This window comes from Oncorhynchus mykiss, chromosome 5 (assembly GCF_013265735.2).
Source record: "Oncorhynchus mykiss isolate Arlee chromosome 5, USDA_OmykA_1.1, whole genome shotgun sequence".
Taxonomy (NCBI): Eukaryota; Metazoa; Chordata; class Actinopteri; order Salmoniformes; family Salmonidae; genus Oncorhynchus; species Oncorhynchus mykiss.
In genome coordinates, this window is record NC_048569.1 from 30,244,078 (window position 1) to 30,268,068 (window position 23,991).

At 43.4% G+C, this 23,991-nt stretch overlaps 2 protein-coding genes across 3 annotated transcripts; one reads left to right on the forward strand and one right to left on the reverse strand.

The window, feature by feature from the left end:
• Positions 1–452: 452 nt before the first annotated feature.
• haus4 (HAUS augmin-like complex, subunit 4) lies at positions 453–13,032 on the reverse strand. Of its 2 annotated transcripts, none has more exons than XM_036977264.1 (10): positions 12,822–13,032; positions 10,883–10,996; positions 10,487–10,626; positions 9,790–9,921; positions 7,530–7,670; positions 6,986–7,082; positions 3,060–3,205; positions 2,846–2,976; positions 2,622–2,690; positions 453–995 (listed from the first exon to the last, which is right to left on the reverse strand). In XM_036977264.1, the coding sequence occupies exons 2-10, from the start codon at positions 10,950–10,952 to the stop codon at positions 812–814; spliced, it is 1,110 nt and encodes a 369-aa protein (XP_036833159.1). In that variant the 5' UTR covers positions 10,953–10,996; positions 12,822–13,032; the 3' UTR covers positions 453–811. The 2 variants fall into 2 exon arrangements, with proteins under 2 accessions (XP_036833159.1, XP_021458134.2); XM_021602459.2 differs by lacking the exon at positions 12,822–13,032 and adding an exon at positions 11,183–11,320.
• LOC110523600 (endoplasmic reticulum chaperone BiP) lies at positions 12,296–16,228 on the forward strand. The gene is made up of 8 exons (XM_021602455.2): positions 12,296–12,457; positions 13,031–13,181; positions 13,314–13,545; positions 13,689–13,939; positions 14,060–14,450; positions 14,590–14,827; positions 14,975–15,142; positions 15,259–16,228. Exons 2-8 carry the CDS (start codon positions 13,066–13,068, stop codon positions 15,822–15,824), a joined length of 1,962 nt encoding a protein of 653 aa, XP_021458130.2. The 5' UTR covers positions 12,296–12,457; positions 13,031–13,065; the 3' UTR covers positions 15,825–16,228.
• The last annotated feature ends 7,763 nt before the right edge of the window (positions 16,229–23,991 follow it).

Here is a 23,991-nt window from a genome sequence, read left to right on the forward strand (position 1 = left end):
GTGAACACAAAATTGTGGCTAAATCTAGGATAGCCAAAGCTCGAAAAGCTGGGCCTAAAATATTGTATAAGAGGTCATACAAAATATTTTTGCTGTGACTCCTGGATTATGTTAAAAATATTTGCTTGTCTGATGTGATTAATAACAAACATCCAGATGCTGCACTTGATGAATTTATTAAATGGTTTCTTCCAATTATAGATAAACATGCACCTGTAAGAACTATTAAGGTTCCATGGATTGATGAGCAATTGAAAAATTGTATGGTTGAAAGATGGGGCAAAAGGAGTGGCTAATAAATCTGTCTGCGCATCTGATTGGCTGATTTACTGCAAATTGAGAAATTATGTGACCGAACTCAACAAAAAGTAGAAGAAACTGTATCATGAAGCCAAGATCAACATTTGAGTACTTTAAATTAAATTATGGGCAGAAAGACAAATTCAACTCCATTTTTTCATCAAATGAAATGGTTTATTCATCACAAAACCATTTGATGTTGCCAATTATTTTAATGATTACTTCATTAGCAAAGTGGGAAAATTTAGGCAGGAAATGCCAACAATTACATGAAAATGTAGGATTCTGAATGTACTGTTATGCTATATCAGAGTGGGATTATTAAACTGAACAACAATCAAAACACCACCAGGTAATCATACATTTTATAACAAAAAACAATCAAAACCATAATTTTACACTATGGAGATAGCTAGTCAACAAAAGTGTGAAGAAAATTCTCTTGAAAACATCCGGACAAGACTCTTAACTGTGTTTTTCTGAAACAGAACTGTCTGATGTCAATTCCGAGTCAGTCCGTGTGCTGAGAGAATTCCTTCAGAGCCCAACTCTTGGTGTCAATCTCCTGACGCAGTCTGGAATATTCCTCAGCTAGAGCCTCAAATTCCTTGCCAAATATCTCAAAGGACGAAAGTTTGCACTCCACAGACTGCTTCTCTAACTGGGAGGCATTCAGCTCCGTTTCCAGCTTCTCCCTGCAATGAAGACACACAAGAACAAGGACTGAATGAGAGAGGCAGGTGTAACTACAATGAACAAAAATATAAAATGCAACAATTTCAAGATTTTACTGAGTTACAGTTCATACAAGGAAATCAGTCAATTGAAATAAATTTATTAGGCTCCAATCTATGGATTTCACATGGCTGAGAATACAGATATGGTCACAGATAGCTTTTTAAAAAGTGTGGGCGTGGATCAGAAAATCAGTCAGTATCTGATATGCAGCGCAACATCTCCTTCGCGTGGAGTTGATCAGGCTGTTGATTGTGGCCTGTTGTTTCACTCCTCTTCAATGGTTGTGTGAAGTTTCTGGATATTGGCGGGAACTCGAACATACTGTCGTACACATCCATCCAAAGCATCCCAAACATGCTGAATGGCCATGAAAGAACTGGGACATTTTCAGGTTCCAGGAATTGTTTACAGATCCTTGCGACGTGCATTATCATGCTGAAACATGAGGTGATGGCGGCAGATGAATGGCATGACAAGGGCCTCAGGATCTCATCACGGTATCTCTGTGCATTAAAATTGCCGTAGATCAAATGCAATTGCGTTCATTGTCCGTAGCTAATGCATGCCCATAACATGCCACCATGGGGCACTCTGTTCACAACACTGACATTAACAAACCGCTCACCCACACAACGCCATACACGCTGGCTGCCATCTGCCCAGTACAGTTGAAACCAGGATTCATCCGTGAAGAGCACACTTGCATGCCAGTGGCCATCAAAGGTAAGCATCGGTTACGACGCCGAACTGAAGTCAGGTCAAGATCCTGGTGAGGACGACGAGCATGCAGATGAGCTTCCCCGAGACGGTTCTGACAGTTCGTGCAGAAATTCCTGGTTATGCAAACCCACAGTTTCATCAGCTGTCCAGGTGGATGGTCTCAGACGATCCCGCAGGTGAAGAAGCCGGATGTGGAGGTAATGGGCTGGCGTGGTTACATGTCTGCAGGTGTTAAGCTAGTTGGACATACTGCCAAATGATCTAAAACTACGTTGGAGGCAGCTTATGGTAGAGAAATGAACATTCAATTCTCTGGCAACAGCTTTGGTGGACATTCCTGCATTCAGTATGCCAACTGCACATTCCGTCAACTTGAGACACAAACATTTCGCTACACCCGCAATAACATCTGCTGAACACGTGTAGTTGACCAATACATTTGATTTGATTTGATCTGTGGCATTGTGTTGTGTGACACAACTGCACATTTTAGAGTGGGCTTTCATTATCTCCAGCACAAGGTGCACCTGTGTAATGATCATGCTGTTTAATAAGCTTCTTGCTATGCCACACTTGTTAGGTGGATGGACTATCTTGGCAAAGGAGAAATGCTCACTAACAGGCTAACAAGCTTTTTGTGAGTATGGAACATTTCTGGGATCTTTTATTTCAACTCATTAAACATGGGACCAGCACTTTACATGTTGCGTTAATTTTTGTTCAGTATATGTGGCCATGCTAGAAAAGACAGAAGCTAACTCATTGATCCTGCTTTGTAGTATACCCCTCTGGTGTTGAGATCCCCAAGAGTGGTTGATATGATGACGTATTGAGTTGCTGGGCAGTGGAAGCATTTGACTCACCTTATTTTTTTATGGGCAGATATTGTGTCTGCTGTGTAGGTATCTAGCTGAATTTCCAACATCTCAGCTCTGTTGTGAAGACAGATAGTTAAGGAAATGTAAAATATATATGGAAACTGAACATTACTGATTGACATGTATGAAAAACGAATTCCTAACACGGTGAATTGCATTTGAAGGATCCCAGTGTACAGTAGGCGTGTACACAGGGGAGACTATCGCACCTGATCTTCTGCATGATGATCTCACATTTGGCCTCAAAGTAATCAATCTTTTTCCTGTCCAGCTCTTTCTGGGCTTTCAGCCTGTGGTCCAGGATCAGAGACTGGAGAATCTGGATGCACCCTAACAGCTCCTGGAGAGAGAACACGTCAATTGTGAGTGAAGATCATAACATGTGAGACTAATACATCTAACCGTGTGGTGAGCTTCTCTTACAGAGAGGTAGCAGTGAGTCTGCCTTTGCAGCAGGGAGGCACTCTCACGGCACTTCTCCTTCAGACTCTCTGCTCTTTTCCTTTCTCTCTCCAGGAGGCCAGACAAGCGAGACAGCTTCATGTTCTTCAGCCCTTCACTCTCATCCTCTGTCCAAGAAAGAAGAGGAGTGCTTTGTTTCACAATTCACACAGGTGAGCTGCTATGCCATAAAGCCAAAAACTGTCACATTGTGCCATAAAGCTAAATAAATACTGCCACATTTGCTAATGCCTGTCAATGTCCATTACATAATAAGACACTCACACACAGTCAGAAGTAAGATCCTATATATACAGTGGGCTTCAAAATTACTGGCACCCTTGACTGGCAATGCACAAACAATATTTAAAAAATAAACAATATAATTATAGAGAAACTCAAAATACCAACATGTGAGAAATACTTTATTAATGTTTCAATGGAACCCACCAAAATAATTGATTGATTTAATTAAAAATCAACGTCTTCAAAATTATGGTTTCACAATTCATGGCACCCTTAAAGATTATTGTAAATAACATCTACCAAAATTAAACCAGGAATTAAATTCCACTTATTTATGTTTATCTAAGTCTTAAGGAACTATATTGAGGCCTTAAATTACTTCCCGTTTCACTAGGGTATAAAAAAATGAGGTAACACGCATGCAATATCCCTTTGTCATCCAACACCATGAAGAAAACAAAAGAACTGGCAGTTTAAAAGAGAATGATGGTCGTAAACCTTCATAAATCTGGTAATGGCGACAAGATCCACAAACCATGGAATATACCACTGAGCACCGTCAGGGCAATCATTTAAAAATTCTAAAGATATGGAACAGTTAAACCTTGCGGGTAGAGGACGCAAATGCATTTTGCCCCCAAGGATAGGGAGGATGGTGAGAAAAGCAACAAAATCCACAAGAATCACTGTGAAAGAATTGCAGGCCTTGGTGGCGTCTTGGGTTCACCAGATTTCAAAAAGCACCATCAGACGCCACCTCCACAACCACAGGCTTTTTGGAGGGGTTGCCAGAAGAAAACCCTTTCTGACCCCAAGACACAGACGCAAGCACTTGGAGTTTGCCAAACGTCATTTAAATTATGACTGGAAGAAGGTGCTCTGGTCAGATGAGACCAAAATTGAACGTTTTGGTCAGATACATTATCGGAATGTTTGGCGTCGAAACAGAGATGCTTACAAGGAGGCACCACATACCCACGGTGAAATATGGTGGTGGGTCAGTGATGTTTTGGGGCTGTTTTAATTCCAGAGGTCCAGGGGCACTGGTTAAGATTGATGGCATAATGAATTCCACCAAGTATCATGCAATTTTGGCCGACAATCTGGTTGCCTCTGCCAGAAGGCTGGGACTTGGCCATAGGTGGACTTTCCAACAAGGCAATGACCCAGAACATACCTCAAGTTCTGTGACAAAATCAATGTTCTGCCATGGCCATCTCAGTCACCGGACCTCAATCCAATCGAAAACCTGTGGGCTGAGTTGAAAAGGGCAGTTGATAAGCGCAAACACAAGAATGTGAAGGATCTTGAAAGGATCTGCATAGAGGAATGGTCCAAAATCCCTCCAAATGTGTTCCTTAACCTTACAGGAAAAGACCTCATCCTGTTGTCCTTGCCAGAAGTGGTGGCACTAAGTACTAAATGAGGTGTTTGTCAGTTTGTGTCTGTGAATGGTTTGTCCTCTGACAAATCAACTGTAAATTTCGGTGTTCCTCAAGGTTCCGTTTTAGGACCACTATTGTTTTCACTATATATTTTACCTCTTGGGGATGTCATTCGAAAACATGTTAACTTTCACTGCTATGCGGATGACACACAGCTGTACATTTCAATGAAACATGGTGAAGCCCCAAAATTGCCCTTGCTAGAAGCATGTGTTTCAGACATAAGGAAGTGGATGGCTGCAAACTTTCTACTTTTAAATTTGGACAAAACAGAGATGCTTGTTCTAGGTCCCAAGAAACAAAGAGATCTTCTGTTGAATCTGACAATTAATCTTAATGGTTGTACAGTCGTCTCAAATAAAACTGTGAAGGACCTCGGCGTTACTCTGGACCCTGATCTCTCTTTTGAAGAACATATCAAGACCATTTCAAGGACAGCTTTTTTCCATCTACGTAACATTGCAAAAATACGAAACTTTCTGTCCAAAAATGATGCAGAAAAATGTATCCATGCTTTTGTCACTTCTAGGTTAGACTACTGCAATGCTCTACTTTCCGGCTACCCGGATAAAGCACTAAATAAACTTCAGTTAGTGCTAAATACGGCTGCTAGAATCCTGACTAGAACCAAAAAAGTGATCATATTACTCCAGTGCTAGCCTCCCTACACTGGCTTCCTGTCAAAGCAAGGGCTGATTTCAAGGTTTTACTGCTAACCTACAAAGCATTGCATGGGCTTGCTCCTACCTATCTCTCTGATTTGGTCCTGCCGTACATACCTACACGTACGCTACGGTCACCAGACGCAGGCCTCCTAATTGTCCCTAGAATTTCTAAGCAAACAGCTGGAGGCAGGGCTTTCTCCTATAGAGCTCAATTTTTATGGAACTGTCTGCCTACCCATGTCAGAGACGCAAACTCGGTCTCAACCTTTAAGTCTTTACTGAAGACTTATCTCTTCAGTGGGTCATATGATTGAGTGTAGTCTGGCCCAGGAGTGGGAAGGTGAACGGAAAGGCTCTGGAGCAACGAACCGCCCTTGCTGTCTCTGCCTGGCCGGTTCCCCTCTTTCCACTGGGATTCTCTGCCTCTAACCCTATTACAGGGGCTGAGTCACTGGCTGACTGGGGCTCTCTCATGCCGTCCCTGGAAGGGGTGCGTCACCTGAGTGGGTTGATTCACTGATGTGGTCATCCTGTCTGGGTTGGCGCCCCCCCCTTGGGTTGTGCCATGGCGGAGATCTTTGTGGGCTATACTTGTCTCAGCATGGTAAGTTGGTGGTTGAAGATATCCCTCTAGTGGTGTGGGGGCTGTGCTTTGGCAAAGTGGGTGGGGTTATATCCTTCCTGTTACGCCCTGTCCGGGGGTGTCCTCGGATGGTGCCACAGTGTCTCCTGACCCCTCCTGTCTCAGCCTCCAGTATTTATGCTGCAGTAGATTATGTGTCAGGGTGCTAGGGTCAGTTTGTTGTATCTGGAGTACTTCTCCTGTCCTATTCGGTGTCCTGTGTGAATTTAAGTGTGCTTTCTCTAATTCTCTCTTTCTTTCTCTCTCTCGAAGGACCTGAGCCCTAGGACCATGCCCCAGGACTACCTGACATGATGACTCCTTGCTGTCCCCAGTCCACCTGGCCGTGCTGCTGCTCCAGTTTCAACTGTTCTGCCTTATTATTATTCGACCATGCTGGTCATTTATGAACATTTGAACATCTTGGCCATGTTCTGTTATAATCTCCACCCGGCACAGCCAGAAGAGGACTGGCCACCCCACATAGCCTGGTTCCTCTCTAGGTTTCTTCCTAGGTTTTGGCCTTTCTAGGGAGGTTTTCCTAGCCACCGTGCTTCTACACCTGCATTGCTTGCTGTTTGGGGTTTTAGGCTGGGTTTCTGTACAGCACTTTGAGATTTCAGCTGATGTACGAAGGGCTATATAAATAAATTTGGTTTGATTTGAGGTGTGCAATAATTATGAAATCTTGATTTTGGTGAAATGTATTTTGTATTAAACAATTTTATGATTTTGGTTGGTTCCATTGACACATCAATCAAGTACAGTATTTCTCACATTGGTCATTTGAGTCTCTCTATATAATTATATTGTTTATATTTTTTTAAGTATTGTTTGTGCATTGCCAGTCAGGGGTGCCAGTAATTTTGGAGCCCACTGTATATATAGGCTACATGTCTCCGTTTTGGTAAAAATCTGATGTCTCTTTACCCCATTTAGGCTGATAGTAGGAGAGGACGCTGAAACATTTCTTCTTCAGATGCTTTTCTAGTTCTCTAGGCAGTCGCTGTTTCATTTTCCATACATCCTGTTTAGAGAAACATGAATCGTTCTAAGAAAATAGTTCATAAAACATGTTTATTTTGTGTGGGAATGAGAGCAGTTACCAGAGCTGTAGAGAAGCAGTGTGTGTGATAGTGTACCTAAATATGAAAAGCACATCTGAGATTACTTGTTGCAGGTGGATGGGAATTATTAGATAATACCTTGAAAGAAAATTAAAAAAAACAATGCACTTGCTAGTACATCTACCATCCTCTTACTAGCTCTCGGCTCGAGCTATTAACTGTCCCTCTCCATCTTCGGGGGATGCAGCTTTCAAAGACTTGGCCTCTATTGGTTGACCTTTCATGATATATTGCTGTTTTTCTTCTTCTCTTGAACCGCTTTTAGATTCTATGAAAGCGCTATAGAAATGTAATCAATTATAATTAATAGAGTTGAAGTATCAGGCTCACGGACAAAGAGTACCTACCTGCTCTTGTGGCATCAGCTCGAGCACCTGTTGGGCACTCAGTCCTAGAACAGGGGGCTGGTCCTGGCTCGCGGTGGCACTCGGGTTCAGCTGCCTGACACACTGGGCCACCACCAGACACTGCTCCACAGTTTCATAGAACTACCAGGGGAAAACCAGAATTAAGTTTATTCTAAGATTATACAGTACTTTGAATGATCAATTTCAACTAAAGTAACATTTCGGGAAATCAAAGTCACACTGGGTGGTTAAACTTCAATAATGAACATCTTAGTTACAGTGCATTCGGAAAGTATTCAAACCCCTTGACTTTTCCACATTGTTACATTACAGCCTTATTCTAAAATGGATTAGATTGTTTTCCCCCCTCAATCTACACACAATACCCCATATTGACACAGCAAAAACAGGTTTAGGCATGTTTGCAAATGTATTTACAATAAACTGATATATCACATTTACATAAGTATTCAGGCCCTTTACTCAGCACTTTGTTGAAGAACCTTGAGTGGCGATAACAGCTTTAAGTTTTCTTAGGTATGACGCTACAAGCTTAGCACACCTGTATTTGGGGAGTTTCTTCCATTCCTCTCTGCATATCCTCTCAAGCTCTGTCAGGTTGGATGGGGAGTAGCGCTGCATAGCTATTTTCAGGTTTCTCAAGAGATGTTCGATCGGGTTCAAATCTGGGCTCTGGCTGGGACACTCACGGACATTGAGACTTGTCCCGAAGCCACTTCTGCGTTGTCTTTGCTGTGTGCTTAGAGTCGTTGTCCTGTTGGAAGGTGAACTTTCGCCCCAGTCTGAGGTTCTGAGTGCTCTGAAGCAGGTTTTCCTCAATGACCTCTCTGTACTTTGCTCAGTACATATTTCCTTCGATCCTGACTCATCTCACAGTCCCTGCCGCTGAAAAACATCCCCACAAGCATGATGCTAGCACCTCCATAGGGATGGTGCCAGGTTTCCTCCAGATGTGACGCTTGGCATTCAGGCCAAAGAGTTCAATCTTGGTTTCATCAGACTTCTGAGAATCCTTCAGGTGCCTTTAAGGAAACTCCAAGTTGGCTGTGCCTTTTACTGAGGAGTGGTTTTGATCTGGCCATTCTACTGTAAATGCCTGATTGGCGGAGTGCTGCAGAGATGGTCTTCCTTCTGGAAGATTCTCCCATCTCCACAGAGGAGCTCTACAACTCTGTCAGAGTGACCATCAGGTTCTTGATCACCTCCCTGACCAAGGCCCTTCGCCCCGATTGCTCAGTTTGGCCAAGCGGCCAGCTCTAGGAAGAGTCTTGGTGGTTCCAAACTTCTTCCATTTAAGAATGATGGAGGCCAATGTGTTCTTGGGGGCCTTCAATGCTGCAGAAATGTTTTGGTTACCCTTTACCAGAGCTGTGCCTCGTCACAATCCTGTCTCGGAGCTCTATGGATAATTCCTTTGACCACATGCCTTGGTTTTTGCTCTGACATGCACTGTCAACTGTGGGACCTTATATAGACAGGTGTGAACCTTTCCAAATCATGTCCAATCAATTGAATTGACCACAGGTGGACTCCAATCAAGTTGTAGAAACATCTCAAGGATGATCAATGGACACATGATGCCCTGAGCTCAATTTCGAGTCTATTCTAAAATGTATTTCTGAGACTGTGGCGAAGATAACCATTCCAACAGGACGACCCTAAGCACACAGCCAAGACAACGCAGGAGTGGTTTTGGGACAAGTCTCAATGTCATTGAGTGGCCCAGCCAGAGCCCGGACTTGAACCCAATTGAACATCTCTGGAGAAACCTGCAAAGCTCCCCATCCAACCTGACAGAGCTTAAGAGGATCTGCAGAGAAACTCCCCAAATACAGTTGGGCCAAACTTGTTGCATCATACCCAAGAAGACTTGAGTCAAGGGTCTGAATACTTATGTAAATGTGATATTTCAGTTTATTCTCTCTCCCCTAAACCTGTTTTTGCTTTGACATTATGGGGTATTGTGTGTAGATTGATGAAAACAACAACAATTTAATCCATTTTAAAATAAGGTTGTAACATAACAAAATGTGGAAAAGCCAAGGGGTCTGAATAATTTCCAGATGCACTGTATATCATTTTGCATTAATGGGTGTAAGCTAAAGGGATCATACTACTACTACTACTGCTACAGTAAGTGTACTGTGTGCTGCTCTGCTAGACATGCAACAAGAATAGAGCAGACTAGAGTTCTGTATAGCTGAGTCAATTGGGCAAAGAGTATTTTTCTGTATTGTACCGTGCCGTCCTCTGGGGCCACAGTGGAGTGATGCTTTCTGACACAGTGCTCCTGGATCATCTCCTGCAGTAGCCTGTACATGCTCTCTGAGCACAGCCAGCTAAGCCTCTGTGTCTGCAGGTCCCTCTCAGCCTGGATTTAAACAACAATCTCAGCCATTTAAAGCCATTCCCACAACACACACCCTCACACAGAGTAGTCCCAAGTCCAAGACATGGTCTTAATATGGCAGCTCAAATGACAACACTCCAGTACAGTGTAATAACACAAGTCTAATTTCTCACAGTAATAGAAATGCAATTGTATTATTATGAGATGGGAGAATTTAATGCTCTTGGATGTACCAGCATGTTTAAATGTGAGCCTGAGCCATTTGTTTAAATATTATTATTATTTTTTTCATTACTTTTACCCCTTTTTCTCAGTATCCAATTAGTAGGTAGTTAGTCAAGGACATCCCAACCGGCCAAACCCTCCCCTAACCCGGACGGCGCTGGGTCAATTGTGCCCCACCCCATGAGTCTCCCGGTCACGGCCGGCTGCGACAGAGCCAGGATTCGAACCTAGAATCTCTAGTGGCACAGCTAGCACTACGACGCAGTGTCTTAGACCACTGTTTAATTCTTACAATATGTCTTGATATACTAAGGTTTGGATAATTTGTTGATTATAAGTCGTGTGTGTGTCTGTGCAGTACCTTCTCCAGCTCTCTCTTCAGTGTGACAGTAAGGCCAGTGCGGTCCACATGCTGTGACAGCGTTGCCAGGAGCTTGCAGAATAGAGGATGCTGGGTCAGGTCTTCTTCTGTCAGCTGACACAGTGGGAATGAGGCAAGGACTGAAATACAAAGTTGTTACAGGAGAAAACATGCATAATGATTATGGTTTGATGTATGCTACCTCCAGGATGACACTACCATACGTCTCAAATTACCAAAACAAAAAGTATTGACTCGACAGCTAAAAAGTAGGCGATATACACTATTGTGTGTTAATCCAGTTACTAACAATGACGAGAACATCAGAAATAGGCTAAAACATAGCTATGACACTTTCACTTGTCTTTATTGCAGGCTGATTGCAAGATGGAAAACCTTGTTGATGCAAGTCGTCTGCTTTTCCCAGTGATGGAACACTCGCAGAATCATCATACGTGGACATCATCACTTGACCAAAGACCCCTCCTCACCAGACATACAAAGACGCTCCTGAAATAAAAGTAAGACGCTAATAAAAAGAGTATATGATACCGGTCTACCGTTATCAAAAGCACACAAACTAGCCTAGCAAGCTAGCTAGCTGTCTTTTGTTGATAACGTTAGCTAGACGTCATCTGGTTCGTTGCAACACAGCAGAAGATAGCTAATGTTAATCAGATTGTAACGGTTGTTTACACAGGGTATAGCAGAACATATTGACAAAACAAAATAAAATCGTTGGCGACCAAACTTGGATGCAAATAACAATTGACTGAGCTGAGCTAGCAACTTCCTTCTCCAGCTCCCGCGCTTCTGTCCAAACAGTCATCTGATTGGTTAATGCCACAAGGCATTCAGGGTAAAACAGGAAGGCAAATCATAACAGCAGCCCACAGTTCTGATAATACTTCAGTGCAGCCGACCCACCTCTGGTTACGTTCATATACACCTCAGGGGTTACATTTTTATCAGATATTATCATTTTTTTGTGAACAGATACAGAAACATGGCCTAGTTAAATAAAGGTTCCACATTAATATCCCCACGGTGTAACTAATGTACAATGATCTAACACCTGATGTAACAATAACTTTTAATCCAGGAATTATATAACCATTCTCACAAGAGCATACATCTACTTCAGAGTATGTCTCATGTTATGCATAAACCATTGCAACATATTAGGGGTTAGGGGCTATGAGTAAAGCCTTGCTATTGTGGTAATTCCTTTCCACACACTTGCAATTAAGCTGATGTAACTAATGTACAATTTACCTGATGTAACAACTAACTTTGATTACCTTAGGCTTACTCCTTTATTCCTTCTATGGCTTACTGACTTTTTTTTACACAGCTACAGTAAGATCATGTAGCTTTTGTTCAGAATGGTTAGTCACCACTTCTATTGTAATAACATGGTAATTATCATGTATTACCACTGCTTTACCATCATGTTTTACAATTCAAACGTGGAACTAGTTTCAGTTCACTACTTCCCCTACACATATAATATTAGGCTTGGGCCTACTGTAATTGTAGTAGACACTAGATTATAGTGGTCCTGAAATTGGAAAATGCCCCCCAAAAAACAGACATTTCAATGCACCAACTACATTTCAATGTACGACACCGGCATTCACATAATTGGGGTTAGACACATTGACAGGTAGCCTATCAGCATCGTACAGTAGAGCAATAATCATTACGTTTACTTGACCAAACGTGTGCAAATCAGCAGAGGCCAGCATGCCTGGTGCTGCCAATGAACGCCTTCCAACGAACTGCTGTCTGACCAATGGGAAGCCTCCACGATGGGTAAGAAGTGACAGTTTATAAACCGAGAGCACCTTTTATTGAACGTAATTTTACCGACTCACAATCTAGACATATTTAAAGAACGTAATCTGTAAAGCAAATACCTTCAATTGAGATAATCCCCCAAATAAGACGCCATCGAGTTTCTTTGTAAAGGTATGTAAATTAAACTTTTTGGCTAAGAATGAAGACTTAAAAATTACATGTCCCGGGGGGGTGTATTTCACTTGACATGGAGTGTTTAATAAAAAAAAATAAAAAAAAGATAAATAAAGTACTTCTCCTGTTCAATATGCTTCTGTCTGCCGTCAACTAGCGTGTTTGAAAATGGTTAACCAGCTAACGTTCGTTGTGCACGCCGTGTCTCAAATTGATAATGCAGCTGTCTAATTTTACCTTTTTGGTAAATCGAGTTTGTATTTTAGCTTTTTTTGCGTTCATTCATTCATTTGGGCTCCTCTCCCCCTGTAACTATTTCCCACGTCGTTGCTGTAAGTGAGAATGTGTTCAGTCAACTTACCTGGTAAAATAAAAAATTACCGGCATTCTTGGGCTCCACGCATATGTGCTGCCCTGTGAGTCTTCGATGTCTTATTTGACACACTTCAGCATGCACGGTCGTGACTACACTAGAGTGCCAAATGGACTCATTCCGTTAGCTATATAAGAATGACAGGCCTACACCGTGTACTGAGTAATACTAATTGTCTTGACTTTTTTAATTCCCAGAACTTCAAAGAGTTGCTTGAACACGCAGAATAGAGATGAGGCTTCTGTGTGTAGTTCTGCTGGTCACCTGCAGCGTGTTTGCCGATGATGACGACAAGAGGGAAAGCGTTGGGACCGTGATTGGAATCGACTTGGGGACCACCTATTCCTGGTAAGAATTAATTTAGTAATGAAGGGCAAATTAATCTTTACACTCATGCTCAATCATTTGGTTAAATAACCATCATTTCTTGAAGTTGATACTTTCCATGCTTATTTCTCATCCATACTTCCCCTTTTCCAGTGTTGGAGTGTTCAAGAATGGCCGTGTTGAGATCATTGCAAACGACCAGGGAAACCGCATCACCCCATCGTATGTGGCCTTCACCGCTGAGGGGGAGCGTCTGATCGGTGACGCAGCCAAGAACCAGCTCACCTCCAACCCCGAGAACACAGTCTTTGACGCAAAGAGACTGATTGGCCGCGCCTGGACCGATTCCGCTGTGCAGCATGACATCAAGTACTTCCCCTTCAAGGTGAGCCTAACAAACACACTCCTGCCCAATAGCCTGAACACTGTAACTATGCAAATGACTACTTATTCAGCGTATAACTATGCTGAAGTAGTGCAGATTGATTTTAGTCTAGATGCTTAACAGTAGCTACTTTACTCCAATAGGTTATCGAGAAGAAGAGCAAGCCCCATATTCAGGTGGACATTGGTGGTGGTCAGCTGAAGACCTTTGCTCCAGAGGAGATCTCTGCAATGGTTCTCACCAAGATGAAGGAAACTGCTGAGGCTTACCTGGGAAAGAAGGTCACACATGCTGTGGTCACTGTACCCGCCTACTTCAATGATGCCCAGCGTCAGGCCACCAAGGATGCTGGACTCATCGCTGGCCTAAAAGTCATGAGGATCATCAACGAGCCGTAAGTGTGTCTTCACAATGCAGGAACTGAAATAACATTACACGGACTAGTCCAATATTTCTTTAAATTACTCAATATTTGCCAAGACCATGCTAACATCTGTTCTCCTCTCTATTCCAGAACCGCAGCAGCTATTGCCTATGGCCTGGACAAGAAGGACGGTGAGAAGAACATCCTGGTGTTCGACCTGGGAGGTGGTACCTTTGACGTGTCTCTCCTGACCATCGATAACGGTGTGTTTGAGGTGGTGGCCACCAATGGCGACACCCACCTGGGAGGAGAGGACTTTGACCAGCGTGTCATGGAGCACTTCATCAAGCTGTACAAGAAGAAGACCGGCAAGGACGTGCGCATGGATAACCGTGCTGTGCAGAAGCTGCGTCGTGAGGTGGAGAAGGCCAAGAGAGGCCTGTCTGCCCAGCACCAGGCCCGCATTGAGATCGAGTCCTTCTTCGATGGAGAGGACTTCTCAGAGACCCTGACCCGTGCTAAGTTTGAGGAGCTCAACATGGTGAGTTGGTCCTCTTAGTGACATCACGTACAACAGTCAAGAGACTGCTGGCCCACTGACATTGGAATATCCAACTCAAATGATCACATTCATGTTCCACTTAATTGAACCTCATTAATTTGCCATTTTTGTCTTTCAGGACCTGTTCCGTTCCACCATGAAGCCTGTGCAGAAGGTGATGGAGGACTCTGACCTGAAGAAGACCGACATTGACGAGATTGTCCTGGTGGGCGGCTCCACTCGTATCCCCAAGGTCCAGCAGCTGGTGAAGGAGTTTTTCAATGGCAAGGAGCCCTCCAGGGGCATCAACCCTGACGAGGCTGTGGCCTACGGCTCTGCCGTGCAGGCTGGAGTGCTGTCTGGAGAGGAGGACACAAGTGGGTCTTGGTCAATGTGCTGACGCCATGCACTTCATACACTATGCTCAGTTTAGGCAGAGGTATCTTCACATTTCATTCTTTATTTTTACATAAGGAAATGTAGGCTAGATTTTCTATCACAACTAATGGTTTGCTGTCCATCAGATGACATTGTTCTTCTGGATGTGTGCCCCCTGACCCTGGGTATTGAGACTGTGGGAGGAGTCATGACCAAGCTGATCCCCAGAAACACTGTGGTGCCAACCAAGAAGTCCCAGATCTTCTCCACTGCCTCTGACAACCAGCCCACCGTTACCATCAAAGTTCACGAGGGTAAGCGCCTTTTGATTCATCACTGCCCCTTGTAGCTACCTTCACTAATGATGGGTGTGGCAATTTTACACAACTTTGGCTCTGTTTTCTAATTTTCTACTTCCCTCTTCCTCCAGGTGAACGTCCCCTGACCAAAGACAACCACCTGCTGGGTACCTTCGACCTGACTGGTATCCCCCCCGCACCCCGGGGTGTGCCCCAGATCGAGGTCACCTTCGAGATTGACGTCAATGGCATCTTGCGCGTCACAGCCGAGGACAAGGGAACGGGCAACAAGAACAAAATCACCATCACCAACGACCAGAATCGTCTGACGCCTGAGGACATTGAGCGGATGGTCAATGATGCAGAGCGCTTTGCCGATGAGGACAAGAAGTTGAAGGAGCGCATTGATGCCCGCAATGAGCTTGAAAGCTACGCCTACTCGCTCAAGAATCAGATCGGTGACAAGGAGAAGCTGGGTGGCAAGCTCTCTCCCGAGGACAAGGAAGCCATAGAGAAAGCAGTAGAGGAGAAGATTGAGTGGATGGAGTCTCACCAAGATGCTGAGTTGGAGGACTTCCAGGCCAAGAAGAAGGAGCTGGAAGAGGTGGCGCAGCCCATCATCAGCAAGCTTTACGGAAGTGCAGGCGGTCCCCCTACTGAGGCAGAGGGAGATCAGGATCAAAAGGACGAGTTGTAAGGCTGTCTTGAGGGTCTCCACAGCCTACATGAGCAACTCTCTGCTTTCTGTTCTATTGCCCCCTCGCCTCTCTGGTAGTGGCACAGATGTACATATTGGACTTAAATGGTGAGAGGAAATGCAACCATGATGAATCTGCTGGAAAGACTTCTGAAATATTGTTTAGAAGTGAGATGTTCACTTCGCTGTGTGGCGGAGGTATAGTCAGCCTGGATTCGAGGCTCGCTGCTGTTCTCAGGCAGTTTGAAAATGGGTTCTCCAGGGGAAGGGGTTGGGCGGTTCTGGGTGACAGGGTAACTGACATGTTCCCAAGCAATGTTAACAAGTTATTTATTGAATCTGGTCATTGTAGAAAAGGCTTTCTACTGTTAAGACATTGAAATAATAAATGTTTGATACAAATGTCTTTGCTTTGCCTCTATTCATCTGCATCAATTTACACATGACCACAAATGTGTAACCCTGAAGGTAGCCTAGATGTTGGAGCGTTGGGCCAGCAATCAAAAGGTCGCTAGTTCGACTACCTGTGAGAAGACAGCCCCTGCGCAAGGCAGTTACCTCTAATTGCTCCAGGGTTGTGATGATAATGGCAGGTCCTGGCTGTGACCCTTCTGAGTGGGTTGGGATATGCAAAAGACCCATTTCCAATTTGCACTTGTGTGGTTATACATACCTGTACATGTGTGAAATGGGACAAATAAGCACCCACCACATTTGTAACTGTCCATAAGTAACATTGGCTGTGTGCAGCAGGTCTGTCCATAACCTCTGACCACAGAACATCAGTTCATTTCCCAATTGATTCTTTATTGAATTGCCACTTGTGGACACCCGGCAGGTGCTTGCTTTTTTTTATAATTTATACCCTAGCAACGCAACATGGCGCTCTTGAGTTGCGGGGCTTCACACTCCTGGACATTTTGCATAGCTACTTGCAGCTATGTACGTAGGGTATAAACTAAGCTTTACTCCAAGCGTTGAACCAACATGTCATTGGATGTGCACCTTATGCATAGGGTTGGCTGTTTTAAAGAGGTACTGCCTTTGAAAAGCATTGAATCCCTATGAAAACTGCCTAAGGCACGAGTCAGTTATTCTAGTGTCAAAATTGACTAGTGTAAATAGGAATTTGTCAGGCTTGTCAAATGGAGTTTGGGATAATAAGTGTGTAAATTGAGGTTGAGTTTTGATTTGAAGATGTCCATTTGCCCACTAACATGGGGTGAACGCGCTCTATTCAATTGACAGGGAGACAGACCTGCCTGACTATTTACACGAGACGTGTGTAAATACACCTTTTGGCTGCGCAACTAAAACACCCTCTGCACAAACGGCAAAATTAATTACAGATTTCAGAAAGTGAAATAAGCGTTTGTCATGGCGACAAAGCTCATTAAGCATATGTGGAATTGACCATGAAACACACCAGACCTTTCCAATGCAACAGAAAAACATGTGCCAATCAGTGTGTTCGGTGGCTCTAGAAAAATGTGGGGAAAGTTTTTTTTCAAAGTCCATGTTGAATGAAGCACTACTTTAAGCACAATTATTGGCCATTCAATACTTACACTATTTCTACATGCACACAGCATTTTCTAGAGCAGTATCTAGGTCATGTTAGGAGTTGAAACAGTCACTGTGTATGACCCCCTGAGTGTCCATCCCTCCAAACACAAAGGCAAGCTGTAGTGTCTCTGATGCTGGGGAGGTCTGGGCCCCCTCCACTGCTGCCCAGTCTGTTGGGTGTCAGGTCCCCTTCAAACCTCAGCAGGGTCCAGTGTCTTTTGTCTGCACAGGATGGGAAGAGTTTAACAAAGTGCTCAAGGTGCATCAGTATTACAAAACAGTGAAGGTTTAAATAATGTATTAACTCCATATAGGATACATGCATCAATGTATTATTACCTCGAGTATAACCACATTAATTACACAATCTAAAGTAGATATTGTTAGCCTCACCACACTGAAATCTGGACATTGCGTTGCTGTCCGCTTCTGAGGTCATCTCTCCAAAGATGTAGATGTTTTTTCGCAGGGCTACAGCTGAGTGGGCAGCCACCCTTGGGAGGATATCTCCATTACCTTGGACCTTCTCCCACATCATACTGCCTAGAGGAAGTATAGCAACCAAAAGCAGTAGTTAACAGGACCAGCCGTAACACTTCTCATGCCCAACATAGAATTATACATTTCAACAGAGGACACAATATAATACAACTACAGCAGGACCAAGTTCTTCATGTGTATGTATGACTGTTGAATACTTTCTGGTATCCAAAGAGTACATGTCGCTGTGGAGCTTCTCTCTTGCCATAACTTCATGGAAATAGAGTTTGGAACCCACTGCTGCCACCAAGTGGCCATGTCTAGGAGGAGCATGTCAGCCCTGTGTCTGGCTGAGAGCAGGGGCAGGAAACTACAAACAGAGACGGAGGAAAACACGACATATCTCCTCCTACAGCCATGTTCAGTAGGTACTTTCTGAAAGATTAAAATATGGGAGGCACACCAGCTGGTTGACTCTGTACTACTGAGCCATTGATACACATTTGGACTGGTTCTTCTGTGACTACTGTGTGAATGTGTTGTATTGGCAGAATTCTAAATGTATGTCCAACCTGTGTCGAAGACGTGAGGCTTGGGGTCCGAGATACAGTTGAAGTCGGAAGTTTACATACACCTTAGCCAAATACATTTAAACTCAGTTTTTCACAATTCCTGACATTTAATCATAGTAAAAATTCCCTGTCTTAGGTCAGTTAGGATCACCACTTTATTTTAAGAATGTGAAATGTCAGAATAATAGTATAGAGTGATTTATTTCAGCTTTTATTTCATCACATTCCCAGTGGATCAGAAGTTTACATAAACTCAATTAGTATTTGGTAGCATTGCCTTTAAATTGTTTAACTTGGGTCAAACGTTTCAGGTATCCTTCCACAAGCTTACCACAATAAGTTGGGTGAATTTTGTCCCATTCCTCCTGACAGAGCTGGTGTAACTGAGTCAGGTTTGTAGGCCTCCTTGCTCGCACACGCTTTTTCAGTTCTGCCCACAAATGTTCTATATGATTGAGGTCAGGGCTTTGTGATGGCCACTCCAATACCTTGACTTTGTTGTACTTAAGCCATTTTGCCACAACTTTGAAAGTATGCTTGGGGTCATTGTCCATTTGGAAGACAGATTTTCAACCAAGCTATACCTTCCTGACTCATGTCTTGAAATGTTGCTTCAATATATCCACATAATTGTCCTGCCTCATGATGCCATCTATTTTGTGAAGTGCACCAGTCCCTCCTGCAGCAATGCACCCTCACAACATGATGCTGCCACTCCGGTGCTTCACGGTTGGGATGGTGTTCTTAGGCTTGCAAGCCTCCCCCTTTCCCTCCAAACATAATGATGGTCATTATGGCCAAACAGTTCTATTTTTGTTTCATGAGGCTTGCAGAGGACATTTCTCCAAAAAGTACAATCTTTGTACACATGTGCAGTTGCAAACCATACTCTGGCTTTTTTTATGGCGGTTTTGGAGCAGTGGCTTCTTCCTTGCTGAGCGGCCTTTCAGGTTATGTTGACATAGGACTCGTTCTACTGTGGATATAGATACTTTTGTGCCTGTTTCCTCCAGTATCTTCACAAGGTCCTTTGCTGTTGTTCTGGGATTGCACTTTTCGCACTGAAGTACGTTCATCTCTAGGAGAAAGAACGCATCTCCTTCCTGAGCAGTATGACAGCTGTGTGGTCCCATGGTGTGTACACTTGCGTACTATTGTTTGTACAGATGAACGTGGTACCTTCAGGCGTTTGGAAATTGCTCCCAAGGATGAACCAGACTTGTGGAGGCCGACAGTTTTTTTCTGAGGTCTTGACTGATTTCTTTTGATTATCCCATGAAGTCAAGCAAAGAGGCACTGAGTTTGAAGGTAGGCCTTGAAATACATCTACATGTACACCTCCAATTGATTCAAATGATGTCAATTAGCCTATCAGAAGCTTCTAAGCCATGACATTCTCTTCTGGGATTTTACAAGCTGTTTAAAGGCACAGTCAATGTAGTGTATGTAAACTTCTGATCCACTGGAATTGTGATACAATGAATTATAAGTGAATTAATCTGTCTGTAAACAATTGTTGGAAAAATGTCTTGTGTCATGCACAAAGTAGATGTCCTAACCAACTTGCCAAAACTATAGTTTGTTAACAATAAATGTGTGGAGTGGTTGAAAAACGAGTTTCAATGACTCCAACCTATGTGTATGTAAACTTCCAACTGTAAGTATGGCAACTGAGTCCCCTCCAGAGAAGACAAACAGTCTGTCCCCCACGCTGGCTGAGATAGTGTGAAAGGTCCTGAGACAAGGGGGCGTCCCTTTCACCTTCACATCCCTCCACGTTCCAGCTTCTGGAAATATATCAACACAAAACCTCAAGAGACTAAAACTGGATTGGAACATTGCTCAGAGTCACACATAATATAAAGGACATTGTTAACCTCTGCCAACATAGCTAATATAAGCATTCATTCTTAACTGTTCTGTGCTACTGTTCTCTAAAATACTTCATACAGCACTTTTTTATGTAGGCCTATACCGTCAGACTTATTTTTTGGTCTGGTGTGATTTATAAGGAGCATCCAGATGCTGCACAATTTATGAAAATTACTTCTTCCAATTATTGATAAACATAAGAAACGGACGGTTAGAACTGTTAAGGCTCCATGGATTGATAAGGAATTTACAAACTGCATGGTTGAAAGAGATGGGGCTGAAGGAGTGGCTAATATGTTTGGCTGCACAGCTGACTGGCTGACTTACTGCAAATTGAGAAATTATGTAACTAAACTCAACAAAAAGACGAATATACTGTATTATATGAAGCCAAGATCAATTATATAATGAATGATGGCTCTTGGCAAAAAAAGTTGTTTGACCAAATATGATGCTATTTCTCTGTAAACAAATCAACAACAGACTTTCAGCATGCTTATAGAGAAGGGCATTCAACATCTATTGCACCCACACAAATGACTGGTGATTGGTTGAATGAAATTGATAATAAGATTGTGGGAGCTGTACTGTTAGATTTCAGTGCAGCCTTTGACATTATTGACCATAACCTGTCGTTGAGAAAACTTACAGTACCAGTCAAAGTTTGGACACCCATCTACCCATTCAAGGGTTTTTATTTATTTTGGACTATTTTTGACCTTGTAGAATATTAGTGAAGACAACAAAACTAAGAAATAACACATATGGAATCTTTTAGTAACCCAAAAAGTGTTATAGACATCAAAATATATTTGATATTTTAGTTTCATCAAAGTAGCCACCCTGGGCCTTGATGACAGCTTTGCATACTCATGTTTTTTACGCTGCTACCTGCTGTTTATTATCTATGCATCGTCACGTCAGCCCTACCTACATGTACAAATGACCTCGACCAACCTGTACCACTGCACATTGACTCTGTACCGGTACACCCTGAATATAGCCTCGTTATTGTTATTTTATTGTGTTACTCTTTTAGAATTTTTTACTTTAGTGTATTTGTTAAATATTTTCTTAACTCATTCTTGAACTGCATTGTTGGTTAAGGGCTGGTCAGTAAGCATTTCATAGTCAGGTCTACACCTGCTGTAGCAGGTGACAAATCATGTTTGATTTGATTTGCTGATGATTCAACCACAGCTAATAAAGTCACTGAATCCCTTAACAAAGAGTTGCAGTCTGTTTTGGAATGGGTGGCCAGTAATAAACTGGTCCTGAACATCTCTAAAACTAAGAGCATTGAATTTGGTACAAATCCTTCCCTAAGTTCTAGACCTCAGCTGAGTCTGGTTGAGGTGACTAAATTACTTTGTGTTACCTTAGATTGTAAACAGTGATTGTCAGCGCCTTTACTCAGACCCTTTACTCAGTACTTTGTTGAAGCAACTTTGGTAGTGATTACAGCCTCGAGTCTTCTTAGGTATGACGCTACAAGCTCGGCACACCTGTATTTGGAGAGTTCCTCCCATTCTTCTCTGCAAATCCCCTCAAGCTCTGTCAAGCTGGATGGGGAGTGTTGCTGCACAGCTATTTTCAGGTCTCTCCAGATATGTTCGATCGGGTTCAAGTCCGGGCTTCGGCTGGGCCACTCAAGAATATTCAAATACTTGTCCCAAAGCTACTCCTGCGTTGTCTTGGCTGTGTGCTCTGGGTCGTTGTCCTGTTGGAAGGTGAATCTTTGCCCCAGTCTGAGGTCCTGAGCATGCTCTGGATCAGGTTTTCATCAAGGATCTATCTGTTCTTTGCTCCGTTCATCTTTCCCTCGATCCTGACTAGTCTTCCAGTCCCTTGTGCCAGGTTCCTCCAGACGTGACACTTGGCATTCAGGCCAAAGAGTTCAATCTTGTTTTCATCAGACCAGAGATTCGTGTTTCTCATGGTCTTAGAGTTTTTGGGTGCCTTTTGGCAAACTCCAAGCGGGCTGTAGTGCCTTTTACTGAGAAGTGGCTCACTCCACAAATGTATTGTTAACAAACTATAGTTTTGGCGGTTAGAACGTCTACTTTGTGCATGACAAGTACTTTTTCCAACAATTCTTTACAGACAGATTATTTCACTTATAATTCACTGTATCACAATTCCAGTGGGTCAGCAGTTTACATACACTAAATTGACTGTGCCTTTAAACAGCTTGGAAAATTCCAGAAAATTATGTCATGGCTTTGGAAGCTTCTGATAGGCTAAATGACATAATTTGAGTCAAACGGAGGTGTACATGTGGATGCATTTCAAGGCCTACCTTCAAACTGCCTCTTTGCTTGACATCATGGGAAAATCAAAAGAAATCAGCCAAGACCTCAGAAAATAATTGTAGACCTCCACAAGTCTGGTTCATCCTTGGGAGCAATTTCCAAATGCCTGAAGGTACCACGTTCATCTGTACAAACAATAGTATGCAAGTATAAACACCATGGGACTGACCTCACCTTCTGGATGATAGCGGGTGAACAGGCCATGGCTTGTGTGATCTTTTTGGCCTTCCTGTGACATCGGGTGCTGTAGGTGCCCTGGAGGGCAGGCAGTGTGCCCACGGTGATGCGTTAGGCAGACCGCACCCATCTCTGCAGAGCCCTGAGGTTTTGGGTGGTGCAGTTGCCGTACCAGGTGATGATACAGCCTAACAGGATGCTCTCAATGGTGTCTGTTCAAGTTTGTGAGGGTCTTAGGGGCCAAGGCAAATTTCTTCAACCTTCTGAGGTCGAAGAGGCACTGTTGCACCTTCTTCATCACACTGTCTGTGTGGGTGGACCTTGTCAGATCGTTAGTGATGTGTATGCCGAGGAACTTGGAAGCTTTTCACTTTCTCTACTGCGGCCCCGTCGATGAGTATGGGGGTGTGTTCCCTCTGCTGTCTCATGAAGTTCACTATCAGCTCCTTTGTTTTGTTGAGGGAGAGGTTATTTTCCTGGCACCACTCCCCCAGGGCCCTCACCTCCTCCCTGTAGGCTGCCTCGTCATTGTTGGTAATCCGGCCTACTACTTTTGCGTCGTCTGAAAACTTGATGATTAAGTTGGAAGTGTGCATGGCCATGCAGTCATGGGTGAACAGGGAGTACAGGAGGGGGCTGAGCATGCACCCTTGTGGAGCCCCTGTGTTGAGGACCAGCGTAGTGGAGGTGTTGTTTCCTACCTTCACCACCTGGGGGCAGCCAGTCAGGAAGTCCAGGACCCAGTTACACATGGCGGGGTTCAGACACAGGGCCCCAAGCTTAAGGATGAGCTTGGAGAGTACTATGGTGTTGAAGGCTGAGCTATAGTCAATGAACAGCATACTTACATAGGTATTCTTATTTTCCAGAAGGGATAGGGCAGTGTGATGGCGATTGCATCGTCTGTGGATCTATTAGGGTGGTATTCAAGTTGAAGTGGGTCTAGGTTGTCAGGTAAGGTGGAGGTGATATGATCCTTTTAACTAGCCTCTCATAGCACTTCATGACGACAGAAGTGAGTGCTACGAGGCGATAGTCATTTAGTTCAGTTACCTTTGCTTTCTTGGTATATATTTTATATCCTAGTCTGTTATACTGGCAGTAGATACATATTGACCACAGTTATTCTTGTGCTTTGTGCTCTGGATCCTGCACAGGAAGGAATTCCATTATTCTGTGGAAGGCACC